Below are 16,087 nucleotides of genomic sequence, written 5' to 3' on the forward strand. Positions count from 1 at the left end.
TACATTTTTCATTTTTTATATTAATTTTAAAAATACTTAAAATAGTTCATTTAAATATTGTATTAATAAATATTATTATTTTTTAAAATAATAACTATAAATAAGTAAATCGGATTTAGTTTCTCTAAAATTTGAAAAAATATGTAAGATTTATAAACTACTAATTTTAAGTTATTATATTTATAAAATATTTAAATTTAATTTTAAAATATATAAAATTTTATTTTCTCATTTTACGCATTATTTAACTTAATAAAATACTTGAATTTGAATAAGTAAATATTATTTATAAAAAATGATAATTTTTTTTATAATTTTATCCTATAATTTTTTTACCCAAAAGTGACACGTATTTTTAAAAAAATATTAATTGATTAATTTATATTTTTATAGAAAAATATGCATTACTCTTGTAAAAATAAGATAATTTATAGGCTAAAATAATTACTAGATTTAGGGTTACTCTTACACTAATATGGAAATTTTGTTCACGGATAAGAGGCTCAAAGCCGTTTAAGCCAACCAATAACGTCCAAACCGCTGACGTCATCCCATTAGCCACGTGTTTTTTTATCATAGGATAATATATTATTATTTTTATTTTTGTTTTTTTTTCTCTCTCAAGACATCACTAGTCGCCGAACACTTAGCATTTTTTGGATACACTTTGAACCCTCTCTCGTAAGAACTAATATGCCTTCATCGGAGTTCCAAGTTGGTGGGTAGAAAGAGAAAGTCAGAAAGAAAAAGACACCATTTTTAGAGAGAGAAACTGAACTCCAATTTTCTACTTGCTTTTCTATTTTTTGAAAACAGTTTCAAAACATTAACTTGGAGGAGTGGTTTTTGACGATTTTCTTGGATGTAAATTTTTCCGAGAAATTTTTCTTAGCGTCTATAGTAAGTTGCTCTTTTTTATTTTCCCATTTTTTTCTGTATTTTAATTCTTCTTCTTTTTTTTTTTCTTTTTTTTTTTTTGTCTTTAATGGGTTTCTTTGGATGAACTTCAAACTTTGATCAGCTTCTCAGTGAAGCAAAGGTTTGAAAGAGGGGAACATGCTTCATGGGTGAACACTAAAAATAGAAAAGATTGGATTTTTAAATTGTTTTGAAGAAGCTGTGGCCGTTCATGATTTATTTTGGATGATGGGGATTTTTTAGTTGTTTAATAGAAAATAGTTTTTTTTTTCTTTTCCTTTTTCTTTGGAGGTGTTATCTATGTGGGAAGGAAGATTCAGGGGAGGTTTGTTTTTTGTTGGATTTGAAGAAAGTTTTCTTCTTTTTTTGTTGTTTTTGGTAACCGTTGAAATGAGGAATTGAGTTATAGTTTAAGGTTGCAGTATGAGTTGTGGTGAAACGGAAAGAGGAGGGGAAGAGAAGGAATATGAGGAGAACAGTTCTGTGGGATTGGAATCAAAATCAGTGAGGCAAAGCAACGGTTCAATTGAAAATCAGCAGCTAACAATTGATGAGAATCTTCTGGTTGACCCCAAACTACTGTTTATTGGGACAAAGATTGGAGAAGGAGCTCATGGGAGGGTTTATGAAGGAAGGTCAGTGTGGCAAAGCCTTGGATGTGATGATTTTTGGTTTAAACTTTTAAATTTTTTTTCTTATTTTTACTTTTTGGTTTGTCAATTCTCGTGGACATATTATGTAGTTAGTGGTAATTGTGCACAGTTTGGTCTTGACAATTATGTATTAACCTGGAATCAGCTCAGTTAACTCAATCATAAATTCATAATTGTATAATATCTACTGGAATTATTGTTGTATTCGGATTTTGGTTAACAACTGAGAGGTCTATGTTTGCCATGGTTTCATATAAATTTGGAGATTTTACTAAAGAACTGCTGATTTCTAACTCTTAACATTTGACTTGTGTTCCAATAATGTCACTATTTATGGATACTGTATAAAAGACTATTCATATGGGGTTGTCAATTCAACTGTTTAATTGTGTGTGTGTATACCCCAAGTGGTTTGCTGGAAGCTGGACTCCTAGTTTATGTAGGTGTAGATTAATAATTTTCCAGGTATAGAGATCGGATTGTTGCGATTAAAGTTCTAAATCGCGGGAGCACTTCAGAAGAGAGAGTTTCCCTTGAAAATCGTTTTGCTCGGGAAGTTAATATGATGTCTCGTGTCCACCATGAGAATCTTGTTAAGGTGAGTGGAGTGCCTTTGTTTGGGATATGTCTGCCTTGTCGGTATTTGTTTAACTGAAGGCCTGTCGATGTGTATATGATATGGTCTTTTGTCCTTTGTGCTACTATATGACTAATGGATGCCACTTGCTAAAGATAGTGCATTTGATTTTTTCAGTTTATTGGAGCTTGTAAGGATCCCCTGATGGCGATTGTTACAGAGCTGTTGCCTGGCATGTCGCTGCGAAAATATTTGATTGCCATACGCCCTAAACAACTAGACCTTTATGTGGCTATAAACTTTGCCCTTGACATTGCTCGAGCTATGGATTGGCTGCATGCCAATGGAATCATACATAGAGATCTGAAGCCTGGTACTTTTTATGTGTGTATAATGCATTATCTGTAATGGTTAATTGTATGCTAATGCATACTGTACATAACTTATTATCTATAATGGCTGATTTTATTTGAATGTTTGTTGTTTTATTTTGGATTCTATGGATTAGGTGTAGTTATCATGGATTATGGCATGTGGTGGTTGACTCCAAATCGATGGAGGGATAGCACATTGTGGGATGATCGCTATTCAGAATTTTTATATACAGATTAAATAATTTATACTATGTGCATATAACCAAAAAAAAATTCAAAATTCATGACATATTATGTTCACAATTAACAATAAAGGACGTAGGTCTTGAACAAAACATACAAGTAAATACCAATAAAAATCAAGTAAACAAAATTCATAAGTCATTCATATTTCAAATACAAGGCATCTTGAAGATTTGATAAAAAGTGTTGCACAAAAAAATGAATGAAGGATGAGGCTTCAAAGTTCAAAACAAAGGTATTCAAAGTTCAAATTAGAGAAAAGAGAGGAGGGTGAGTGTCGCCTGAAATACTGCATGAGATGAGTGGGTGTTGGACCGTTGGTGGCACAAAATAGAGGAGGCTGGGTGTTGGTGGAAGTTTAGGTGTTGCTCTGTATATATAAGCGTTAGAAATTACATCCAATTAGGAATTTTTTTAATTCTGAAAAGGGGAGTGAAATCAAGTTTACCCCTACCCCCCTCTTTCAAAAGAACTGATGTTGTTTTGAGGGCAAAAATGAATTTTTCTTGAGAGCCTCACTATAGTGTTGCTATGGCCACTATTGTGGCTGGTACATCCACTATTCAGAGCACACCACTATTGACACTTTGTAGCGGCCCATAGCCACTTTGGCATTCTGCACTGCTATACTGCTATAGTGGTATTCATAACTATGCTTTAGGGTACTTGGGTTGTGATGTTGTGCTGATCCTTCTGTTCAATACTGGAACATTGTGAATTTTGTCCCAGAGTTTTATTTTTCTTCCTTATATGTCTACAGATCTATTGATATACTGAAGGAATATTTTAAACAGTTGTTCATGATACTTGAATGTTAATCATGTATTAGGATGTGCTTTAGCAAATTTAGTACCTGAAATTGTTATTTCTTATAGTACAGGTAGTACATCTGATAAATTTATCTGGTTGCTGCTGCTGTCCTGTGATACTTCTTTTAGTAGCTAAATTTCCTTTATGATTCTAACTTTTAATGAGACTTATTTACTATCCTCTTTGCAAGTCATGAAGAGGGAACTGTTAACTTCATGTCAAAAACATATACATTACTTTTTATTTCCAGATTGGTGTGTTTGATTTGTATGATAGCTAATTATAGAAGGTTTGACATTAATGTTGTAGTTTGATATCTAGATCTATACTAATAATTTCTAGCATTTTTAGGCTGACTCTCTCAAACAAATGTTTTCAAATTGTTACTATGCAGACAATCTTCTGCTTACAGAAAATCAGAAATCAGTTAAACTTGCTGATTTTGGCCTGGCAAGAGAAGAATCTGTGACTGAAATGATGACTGCAGAAACTGGAACTTACCGTTGGATGGCACCAGAGGTGTGTTCTGCTATGTGAGCATGCTTTTACTTTTCCATTTCACTAGCATTGCCTATTTTCCAAAAATGTGCACCAAAGGGCCCAATAAAGTGTGTAATTATTTGGTGCTTATTATCTTGATTCATCATTGCAATTAACTTAAAATGATAAGATGGATGATTGCAAAGAACTGAACTTACATGCAGTACACCAGAGACTGGCAATGATATAAACAGGCATATTTGAGTTTAGATGTGTTGGGGTTTGCCACAAAGATGGACAAAGCAATTTATCAGTCTAGAACTGATAAGAGTTCATATAGTTCTTCCTGGATTTTGTGTAATCACTAGATTACATCTGAGGGGATATTGGCAGTAACCTGTAGTGTGATAATAGTTGTTTTTCATTTGTTCAGTTGAGTAAGTTTCATTCCACTGTTATCATCTTGTTTCTTTAAGTTTCTTTTAAGGAGAGAGCTTAATACAAATGTCAAGTAAGTTCAATAATTTCCCTTGACCATAAAAAAATAAATCCATTGCATTGTAATACATTGTCCTGTGATTTCTGCCAATAGTACACATTTAGGACCCTTCAGGGGGGCACATTAGTTTGAAGTGAAACTCAAATTATTTGTTGAATAAACTAAATGGTAGCATTAACACTCGTGATCCTGTCTTGTATGGCTATATTATGGATTCATGTGATATGTAGGCATTTTTTCTGTTAAAATTTTCTTATGATAGCTTGTGTTTATACAGTTGTACAGTACTGTGACATTGCGTCAAGGGGAGAAAAAGCATTACAACAACAAGGTTGATGTCTATAGCTTTGGAATTGTTTTGTGGGAGCTACTAACTAATCGCATGCCTTTCGAAGGGATGTCCAATTTACAAGCTGCTTATGCTGCTGCCTTTAAGGTACAAAATTTGGTTGTCTTTTTATGTCCCTTTTGTTCTATTTAGTTTATTTGGGATACCTCAGGTTAGAAATGCTTAACTGGATTTCTCTATTGTGATCGTTATAGATTATGCTTCATTATAACTTGTACCATTTATGTTCTGTTGTTGAAGGATTTAAGTTATATCATTTGTGGGAAAATTACCAAAAGACACCTAAATATGTTCTTTGCTGTCCACAGTTATCTGAATAATGTCTTTATTTCATTTTTGTAATTCTCATTTTCATGCTATTATTGGATTTGTTGCTAATTGTAACACGGTTTACGTTTGAGATTGCAGCAAGAGAGGCCTAACCTTCCTGATGATATATCTCCTGATCTTGCCTTTATCATACAATCATGTTGGGTTGAAGATCCTAACATGAGACCAAGCTTCAGTCAGATTATCCGCATGCTCAATGCGTTTCTCTTCACACTCGAACAACCGTCCCCTTCGTTGCCGGAACCTGACAATGAACCTGAAGTCGCCACAAGTAACGGTACCATAACTGACTTTTCTACCCGAAATAAAGGAAAGTTTGCTTTTCTTCGCCATTTGTTTTCTTCGAAGAGAACCAAAAGCTAACCTGAGTGAGTTGTATATTTTTAAAAAAATTCCCTTTGTTGTAGATAAAAGAGTTCTCAATGTACTTTACATAATTTAATGCATTTACAAGTAATCGTCCAAGGTGACAACTGGAAGGATGTAACATGTTCAACAGAAGAGTAGAATGATGTTGATAGACTTTTTGAAAGAGTAAGGAAAAAAGAAAGGTTTGTTTATATCATGTAGTTGATCTTCTTGTAAAATAACATGTTGGTTTAGATATTTGCCTCCTTTCTAAGACATCTTTTTAATTATGGTGAAGCAATTCATTGTATAGTAGTTTTTTTCCAAAGAGTGTTTAATAATTTGTCAAATTTAAAACTTCTATGACTATTGTTTATACTAATACAGACATAACACTGCACGTTACTTTTTTATTTGGATTTTACTGGTTTGTTGATTATACCAGAGTTTTAAGGAACACTAGTCTTTTGGATTTTTTCCCCATTACTAGAAAACTATCATCGGCTTCGTGGGACCCTGAAAATGATTTGAAACTTTGGATAGACGATGGAAACATCGAAAATTAGGTAATTGTTAATAGCTTTTGTTACTATGCAAATTCTTCAAAATACATTTTACAATGCATTAATAGCCATGCATTTCGATTAATCTAACGTTTATATAATAAGAGCTACGAATATGACTGTCATGGGTTATGCTTTGGAAGTATATGCTTTGTATTTAGTTATGCATATATTAATGTACTGTGTGTCACGTTGTCCTAATTGGTAGGAGGGAGCTATTAGTAGTAATTAATATAAAACTTTTAATGTTATATATTTATAGTAATGAAGCATTATAAAGTTTAAATTAACAAAAAGTTATATTGCATTTCTTATAAAGAGTTTTGTGATAAATAGTTAAATAATAGTAATTCATGGATTTTATACATGTCTTTATTAATTTTAAATAAACGTTTTAGAATTAAAACATTTTAAATTGTATAAAACACTGAAGGAATTATTTTTTAAATACAATATTGCATCAACCGACTTTCTGGATCAATTCTTATATATTTACTTTTTTCTTGAAAACGCTTACATATATATATATATATATATATATATATATATATATATATGTTTCTAAATGGCTGAATGTTGAAAATTTATAATTTTAATATATTAGTACTTTTTGAATTGTTGTCAAGTTCAAAATGATAAGAATTTTTTTTTTCCAATTGAACGAAGAGCGTTTAGAAACATGTAAATTACTATTTTAAATCTTTACTTTTGTAACCTCCTTCTAGTTTTGTCCCTAACTTAATAAAAATTATATTTTAGTCTTTAATTTGTCCAAATATATATTAGCTTGCAGCATATTTGGCTTCATATTTAAATGCGTTTGGATTTACGTTTATTTTAGTATTACTAACGATAGCTTTTTTATTGAAAAAAAAATATTTATTATACTTTTATAATTTTAATACAATAAATATATATATTTTTTATAAAATTTTTCTATTTATAAATACTTAAATTTAACTCTAAGATTAAAATTAACAAAACTTAATTTTTTAATTTTTTGTGTATTTCTAAGCATAGACTTAATCATTATAATTAGTCAACAATAGTAAAAATTATAAAATTGACTCATTAAGTGATACATTGTCCTCCTAAAACGTTTTATGTGATTCAAGTATTTATTAAAATTTATATTCAAACTCATATTTTCTTACAAAAATTTAAAATTATTATTTTTCTTATTTGTCATAAATGTTTACCCACATATGTTGTCTAAAGTAGCAAGTAGCTCAATATTAGTTAAGCAAAATTTTAGATTTAAATTTTTGTATATGTAAAAAAAATTTAATAATAGATTCACTTATTACAGTCAGGTGAACACTCAGTTCAGATTCAAATTAAATCAATAAAAAAAACTAAAATATATTTTTTATTAAGTTAAGAAAGAAGATAAAAAAAAAGTAGTAAAAAATACTGTCCTAAAATTTTTATTTTTCTTATTTATTATAAATGTTTACCGATATATATTGTCTAAAGTAGCAAATAGCTCGATATTGGTTAAGTAAAATTTTAGATTTAAATTTTTGTATATGTAAAAAAAATTTAATAGTAGACTCATCCATTGCAATCAGATGTACGACTCAGTTTAGATTCAAATTAAATCAATAAAAAAACTAAAATATATTTTTTATTAAGTTAAGAAAGAAGATAAAAAAAAAGTAGAAAAAATACTGTCCTAAATATATGCATGTCAAGCCTTGTTTATTGTTTATACATTTAGTTTGAAATGATTCACTTCTTGTAATTGAGCATTTTTACGGTATTGGAAACTTCTTTTGTTCCAACTTGCACATTTTCACTTACTACTTCAAAATTTTGCTCTATAAAGCTGAGAAAAAATTCAGATACAAAATCTAATCTATAACCAAAATTAAACTACTTTTAAAATTTAGATTTTTAATAAAATCAAATATTGAAATTTACTTTATTTTCTTATCTATATTTAGATCAGATGTCATTTAATATATCCAGGTTTTATTTTTCAAAATTAGTTTGTTCTGGAAATAATAAGCACAGACTGTTTATTCGAGCATCTTAAAAACAAAATTCATGTTATATTCCATTGCAAAGCAACGTTAAAGGAGCATTCGTCTGTACCATACTTTTTCTCCACTCTCACTACGAGACACTTCTATTGTTATAGCTATTTAATAATCACTTTTAAAAATCCAAAAACTCCACTTAAAACCATTTGTTTTACTCTTTCTTATTTCTTAAGAAATTATTTCAATACACATAAATCAAAAAAATTTCTCTAAAGTCATAAAAATAAATAAATAAAACTATATTTAAATTTAAATTACCACACATTTTAAAATATTAAGAATTCTAATTAATATTTTTAAATAAATTATCAAGAAAAGTACATTAATAATATTTCTAACTATATTCATCAAAATATATTTTTTTAAAATAAATTTATGATTAAAAATGTAATATAAAATTAAAAAATTAATTACATAATAATTATACCAATTTAGCATCTAAAACTAATTTAACTAAAATAATATATCTAAAACTGGTTTTAAACCAAATCTAAATTTTAAAACTAGTTTTAAACTGGTTTTAAAAAAAAGAAAATAAATTGGTTTAAAATCCAATCTATATATTTAAATTTAAAATAAATTTAGATTAGTTTTAAGTAAATCTAATCCATATATACAAACTCCTACCTGACCTTTAGAGATTTCATCTAGTTGCATAACTTGTAAGAATTATTACGATAAACTTAGCTTCTTGGTTCTGACATTGAATGGGTGAGCTTATGATTAAGAATTTTTTAGTGGATTAAGTTTTACAAACCTTGGTGAAGAGATATTAGGAAAATATAACAATTTTATCATTAGAAATTTGCAAAGCTAATTGTTAGGCCATTTGGCAATATATTGCGATTTTCAAGTTGCCAATCTTTTGTAATGTTTTTAAAATTGGATTGATGATGAGATTGGTGAGGCATTTGAGTGTAAAAGTATTAATGCGTACGATGAAATAGATTAATATTTCTCACATATAATATTAGAAGTTTTAATCGGTTATACTAATTAATAAGATAATTATAAATATTGTTGAGAAAATACATTTAAAAAATATTATTATTATATAATCAATTCACAATCATACAAGTTTATAGGTGTATTTAAAAGTACAACAATATCTAGACATAAAATAGACAAATTTATGCTTAAACGTTCATGATAACTATATTGTCAATAGCGGTCAAATGTTATTATTTGATCATATATTATATAATTAATTACTAATATTTAAACAAAAATTTCTAGCGATTAAAAAAATATTATTTACCAATTTCAAGAACAATTTTATTTGGTAATATATAGTAATCTCGTCTTCTAGACGTGTAATAAAGTCACGCCATTCAAATAGAGCCAAGAAGCAATGTGAATGGGACACACGAATTATAATAGATATTGAGAATTGAGAGTAGAAAAATTCAAATTAAGTGCAATATAAATATGTAATATTATCTTTTAGTTCTACAAACAAAAAATTAAAGAGTTACTTACAACACATAATGGCAAGTTGTTTAGCATTAAAATCGGCCTCTTGCAATCTGTTTCAAAATAGTAATTAGATTTTATTTTACTCTTTCAAATATATTATAAGCAAAATAAGATTTACATCATATTCCTCGTATAAAAGAGACAAAAAAAAAAAAAGAAATAAAAAAGGTTTAGAAAACTTACTATTTGTATTAAATATTAAATTAATAAAAAGAATAACAATTAGAAAGGTAACATACCTATAAATATGAAGGTAAGAATTCTCTGTTAGAACTTCTTTCTCGTATAGATGCATACAAACATCATAACTATGCTTGTAGACCTGTTGGTTAAGAGAAATTTATGTCATATCATAAAAAAAGAAGAAGTATTTATTGAATCAATCGTTCATCATGTTATATGTTAATTGATTAAATATTTAATAAATACTTAATATATATAGGGAAAAAGTTCAAACTTGTCTAATCTTGCAAGAATACAAGAATAAAATTTTAAACAATTAAAATAATTAATATGTATGAAAAGAAAATTACCTCCATTAAAGGAGTATCAATACTTTCAGGCTCTTTAGGAAAGACAAATAACTCAATTCTCATTAAATCATATATGTATAGCAAATAATGTTTATCATCTCTAGCATATATGTTATTAGAAAAGTAATTAAATAGATTTAAGTAATTAGTATAATTATGACAAAATATTCATAAGTATAAATTCAAACTAGACTTAAATAATAAAACAAAACTAATATATAATAATAGTTAAATATGAGCTAAAACAAAGAAAGAATTTAGGAGAGAGTAAATTTGATAAGTTCATGTTACATTTATACCTTAACATTTCATCAAGAATTGGACGCAATCTCCAATTTTCCGTTTGATATCTGCAAGAATTTTAATCATAAAACTTCCATAATTTAAGTTTCTTTTTTTTTTTTTTTGAAAAAAATCATGTTAGAAGGAACAATAAAAGATTAGACTATGATAGGATAGGCTGGATCGAAAAATTTAAGGAAAAATTTTTTGAAAGTAACATACTCTGTTTGTTGTGAACTTACAATAATGACTTAGAAGATACTCCAAACTCTTTTTTTTCTAATTTTAAGACCTTTGAAGCCTAATTAATGCAATAAAATTAATTAATTTAGGTTATAAAAAATAAGAGAATTATAATAATAAAATTTTTATCATAGTTTTCATATTACCAAATAAGCTAATACAATTTTGTTAACTTATTGGTAAAAAAATAATCTTAATTTTGAAAAGTCAAAACTTCAAAACAAACTTGATGAGTGTCGAACAAATTACATACGTAAATGTCAAAGTCACTTTGAAGCCACACACAACATCATGATTAGCACCATGCATAACTTAATTTATTACTAATAGGGTTAATTGAATGAAACAAATATATCAAATTAAATGTAAAGTCTACCCTGTAAAACTAACTTTCTTTTTTGTAGGATCCTTGAAAACATCTCTCAAGTAAGGTCTAATATAAATGTAAAGTTTCAAAATATTAACAACAAAATCTTCTGTCCTCGTCAAGATTTGCATTAAATAAGTCAAACTTTGAAAAGAATGGTATTGATTATGTTCTAAATCAACTTAAATAGTACAAATAAAAGCATCATTGAAGAATTTAGTTACATAATAAGTCAAAATAAAAATTATAAATAAAACTTAAAAAGTATATTTTTATTGTTATCACAAATTCATCCACATGATGCAACTTAGTAACTAATTCTTTTAAATCTTTAATCGTGTTAACAAGTTTGAAAGGAGTACTTTCTATTAAAATAAGCTTTTTTGACACAATATCATTAAGATTTGTATCAACAAAATTGCAAATGAAGAGGTGTTTCTGAAATTACAAAGCAGAACTTAAGATAATATTACTGATAAATCTAGATTTAAAGAAATTTTATAAATATTTATATGTGTGAATAATACATAAATCAAATTGAAATTAAAAGAAAGAAAATAACCAACATTACTAAAAAACATACATATATAAATAGATTTACAGACCAATTTTTAAAACAAATAGATTTTAAAATTACAAACAAAAAGAAATTATCTATAATATCCTCGTTGGTAAATAATTATAAACAAATTAGTAAAATAACTTGCTAAAGAAAGGAAGATTTTAAATAAAAAGATAAAAAAACTAATTTTTCAAATATCAAACATATTTTAAATGAAATAATACATAAAAATAATTTTTAAGAACTTTAAAAAATTAAAATAAAATAAGAACCAAACCATATTATCGTTAGTTGTCCAAAAATGTTATTAAACTTTATAATTAACAATTGTTGTGATTGATATAAATATTATTATGGTCAAATTCAGGACAAGTATCAATATCCTTAAATTTGCTCCTCCTGCCAGAAAACACACCCCCATCCAAATCTCAGCCAATCAAACTTCATCTCAAATGAATTAATAAAATTGATCTATAAAAAATTGATACAATTTTTAATCTAATATCTTACCTTCAGTAGTCCATTTTATGATAAGATTATTTACATCTAGAAGTAACTTAGACAAGTCCTTTTATTTTATTTTCTTGCCATGTTAGTGTTGACTGGAGAAAGAAGCAAAGTGTTCGAGAACCATGTAAATTTTTATTTTAATGGTGTAATTAATTCAACCTAATATGACCACCCTTTGCACTATCTACAAAAGAACATGTTCTCGGCATCATGGAGAGATGGCAAGGTGGAAGAATCAAATTTTTATCTCCTATAAACATGTGTGTTGAATCACACAATAATAATAATATAAAGAAATAATGAAACATTACAGATAGTCAATATCCTTCAATACTTGCTCTCCTACACACTGAGGATGATGACTTCCTGCTTTCCTGTCTACCATGCTCCTCCATAGATAGTGTTGAGGAACAGGCGCGGAGAGGAGGATGCAGTGTGGGCATGCCAGACCATCTTGGAGGCGAATCAGATGGTCTGGCTAAGGATGGTGGCGATGGAGAGAGACTCGATTTACCTGCATGACATGTGATGCCATCAAGACTTGGTGATCTTGAAATTTGTTTTGAAGACATAGGTGCTGGCTCTTGTAGAGGGAACCAACAAGAGTACTTCATATCTTGTATCATTTTGAGATGCCCAACAATGGTTCTCATGGTTGGTCTTTCTGATGGCTCCTTTTGGAGGCATCTTTGTGCAATGTCAGCTACTGCTCTCGCTGCTTTGGTAGGAAAACGACCTTTAAGTTTAGGATCCATAATCAGTGACAGTCGAAAATCGTCAGCCAGGAAAGGCCGGCTCCACTTGACTAAGTTCCTCTCTTCCTTGAGGTGATGGCTATCAAGATTCTTTCTGCCAGTAAGTAGCTCCAAAAGGGTAATCCCAAAACTCCATAGATTGCTTTTTGGAGTAAGAATTCCTCTTTCCAATGTCTCCACTGATAGGTTTCCAACAGCCTGTATAATAATAAATTGAAGAAGAGAATGAATTAAGAACAAGACTTGCGAAATAATCATACATCCCAAATAAGATACAGGTAGAATAATTGGATAATTTATAACACAACAGTTTTGAGTAAATGAACATACAGATGAATTGCTTGAAATCTCTTCTTCAGGAACATGTCCAGCGCAACCGTATCCAGAAAGCTTTGCACTGAAATCTTTGTCAATCTGTATGTTGGCTGCTGAAAATTCATTATACATTGCCTGCAAGAGATAAAGATGTGCATCAGCAAAGATAGAAATGTATGTACCATTTTTATAATTTTTAGTCTACTAAAGGAACCTAAAAAATTCAACATACATTTTACACCAAACTAAGCTAATAAGAGAGAGTTCATTACCTGGAAAGGCCCTTCTTCATGCAAGAAAGTAAGACCTTGTGCAGCGCATATGGCAATTTTCATTCATGTGTTCCAATCAATTGAAGGGCCATCAGATCTCCCAAAACAACAGGCGGTCCAAGCTTCCATGGTATAGCCTCTCTCATAAACCAACATCCGTGGTTCAGAGCCATCACGTGCATGAAATCCGAGCAATTTACAGAGGTTTGCATGTTGAAAAGATGCAAGAGTATTAACCTCATTTATGAATTCCTTCAAGCCCAGCAAGAGACATAACATACATGTTGACCATGTCAGAAAGTTCTAAGCTGCTTTCTACTTCTGCCATGGGAGAAAAATCATATTCCTCTCAACACAAGGCTAACAATTATTCACATTCACATTTGAACCAGAATCAATGCAATTCTTAACAATTTCCAGCATTTTATTCCAATATGGTTTGAAAACATTCAAATATGCATCAAGAAATAACAGAATATGAAGGACAGAGAAATATAAGGTTTAGAGGCTGCTGTTAACTAGCAAGTTGGATGACAACAATCAACAAACCTAAAATCTTAAATGCCTCTCTTAAACACCTAAATTCACTTAAGTGTATATTGGGAAATTCAGAAGGTATAACATATTGACATATCTCATGGAAAAAAGAAAAAAAAAAGTACAAGAAATATTGAAATCTAGCGATTCAAAGATAAGAAGGCATCATTTCTCCCTATTTGGTAAGGAAGCAGCAGCTATTAGTATGACCAGTCATCATTTACTATTACTAGGTATGAGGATACAAAGAGATGAAAGTGATAATGCAGAATGGAGAACATTACCTGAGTTGACGACTGAAGGCGCGTCACAGTGGCTTCAAACTTCTTTGAACTCGAAGCATCATCACCAAATGAAGCTTTATATATTGTCCAAGAAAGACATTCTGACATGCATCTATTTGAAGAGAAGTTGTGGCAAGCAGTAGCAATTTCCTCATATGGAAAGTTTCTAAGTAGTCCAGTTGGTGGAAGTGGCAAAGGTCCAGAAGCATGTAGAAGACCACTAGCCATCCCTGAAGCCTTCAAAGCACCACTCAGAGACATGTAAACTGCCCTGAATTTTTTAATAAATAAATCAGTCTCAGTTTTTTTTTTAAGGTTTGAGCTATCAAAATATATTTAAATAATAAAATTATTTAATAATATATTTTTTATATTCTTAATTCTATTATTATTAAATTAATATATTATGTTATAATTTTATTTATTTATAATTATAATAAATAAAAATTATATTCTATTAAAAATTAAAAATATTTATACATGATTACACTTTTTAAATAATAAATTTATTTAATAATAAATTATTATATTTAAACAATTTAAAAAATAGTTAAATCTTTAAACAAGATTAAGACGTAATAAAAACTAAACAAAATAAAATTTAAAAATAAAATAATAAAATCATATTAACATATTTTTTATACTTTTAATTTTATTATTATTAATTTAATTATTATATTAATATATTATGTTATAATTATTTTTATTTATAATAAATAGAAATTACTTAAATATGAATTATATTTTATTTGAAAGTAAAAATTTATAAAAAAAAATGATAACAAAATAAAATAAAAAACTTATTATAATATATATATATATATATATATATATATAACCAAACCATGTAACAAATAATATAATTATAAATAAATTATATAATAACATATATTTTTGTAACTTGCACATGTTTTAATTAAATTATTAATTAATTTATCAATTTATATGTAATATATAAGTATGTGTTTTAATTTATTGTATCAGTAATATTTTTTATATTACATTAATATTATAGTGTAGTTAATTTTATATTTATTTGTTAATTTAAAATAATAAATTAATGAAACAAATAAAATTAAATATTTTGTAATTATTTTTTTAATTTAATAGTTATTATTATATATATATATATATATATATATATATATATATATATATATAGTACATTAAGTTTAAATTTTTATATTAAGTTTTATCACATATTTTTTAATTAAGATAAAAATTTAAAAATATAAGTTATTTTAATTTAAATATAAAATTTAATAATTCTTCCTATGCTCATTTGTTATTTTTCTGCATCTATGAATTTTATAATATAAGTATTTATCATTTACAATTTTTATAATGACGATATTTATTTATTTTTTAAAATATAATAATTTTTTTAGCTGATTCAAAAATTTTTGTAAGTGTTATTTTTTGTAATTATTTTTTTAATTTAATAATTATTATTATTGTCATTATATATATATATATATATATATATTGCATTAAGTTTAAATTTTTTTTAAATATAATAATTTTCTTTTAATTGATTCAACAAATTGTGTAGATGTTATTATTTTTTATTAATTTTATGTATTTACTATGATTTTATTTGTTGAATATAAGATGTCTTTAAATAAACAAAATATGTTTCTAAAATAAAACTAAAATATTTACTATTTATATAATTTTAAAAAATAAATCAAGAAAAATATAAATAAAAATTTTATTAATAGAAAATATTTATAATTAATACTTAAATAATATTTTAAAAATT

At 27.4% G+C, this 16,087-nt stretch overlaps 1 protein-coding gene and 1 pseudogene across 2 annotated transcripts; one reads left to right on the forward strand and one right to left on the reverse strand.

The window, feature by feature from the left end:
• The first annotated feature begins 971 nt into the window (after nt 1-971).
• Nucleotides 972-5,820, forward strand: LOC113849102 (serine/threonine-protein kinase HT1). Of its 2 annotated transcripts, none has more exons than XM_027478724.1 (6): nt 972-1,553; nt 2,037-2,169; nt 2,326-2,521; nt 3,970-4,094; nt 4,832-5,002; nt 5,318-5,820. In XM_027478724.1, exons 1-6 carry the CDS (start codon nt 1,342-1,344, stop codon nt 5,594-5,596), a joined length of 1,116 nt encoding a protein of 371 aa, XP_027334525.1. In that variant the 5' UTR covers nt 972-1,341; the 3' UTR covers nt 5,597-5,820. The 2 variants fall into 2 exon arrangements, with proteins under 2 accessions (XP_027334525.1, XP_027334524.1); XM_027478723.1 differs by having other exon boundaries at nt 4,832-4,990; nt 5,312-5,820.
• Nucleotides 5,821-12,310: 6,490 nt separating this feature from the next.
• Nucleotides 12,311-14,586, reverse strand: LOC113850974 (annotated as a pseudogene).
• Between the last annotated feature and the right edge of the window lie 1,501 nt (nt 14,587-16,087).

Source organism: Abrus precatorius, unplaced genomic scaffold, assembly GCF_003935025.1.
Source record: "Abrus precatorius isolate BTA unplaced genomic scaffold, Abrus_2018 Scaffold9, whole genome shotgun sequence".
NCBI classification, from domain to species: Eukaryota; Viridiplantae; Streptophyta; class Magnoliopsida; order Fabales; family Fabaceae; genus Abrus; species Abrus precatorius.

Excerpts from the sequence above, each read along its gene's own strand:
- LOC113849102 (XM_027478724.1), top strand. The coding sequence starts at position 1,342 with ATGAGTTGTGGTGAAACGGAAAGAGGAGGGGAAGAGAAGGAATATGAG. Across the intron at positions 2,522-3,969 it reads ACATAGAGATCTGAAGCCTG|ACAATCTTCTGCTTACAGAA; the intron begins GTACTTTTTATG and ends GTTACTATGCAG. Across the intron at positions 4,095-4,831 it reads ACCGTTGGATGGCACCAGAG|TTGTACAGTACTGTGACATT; the intron begins GTGTGTTCTGCT and ends GTGTTTATACAG.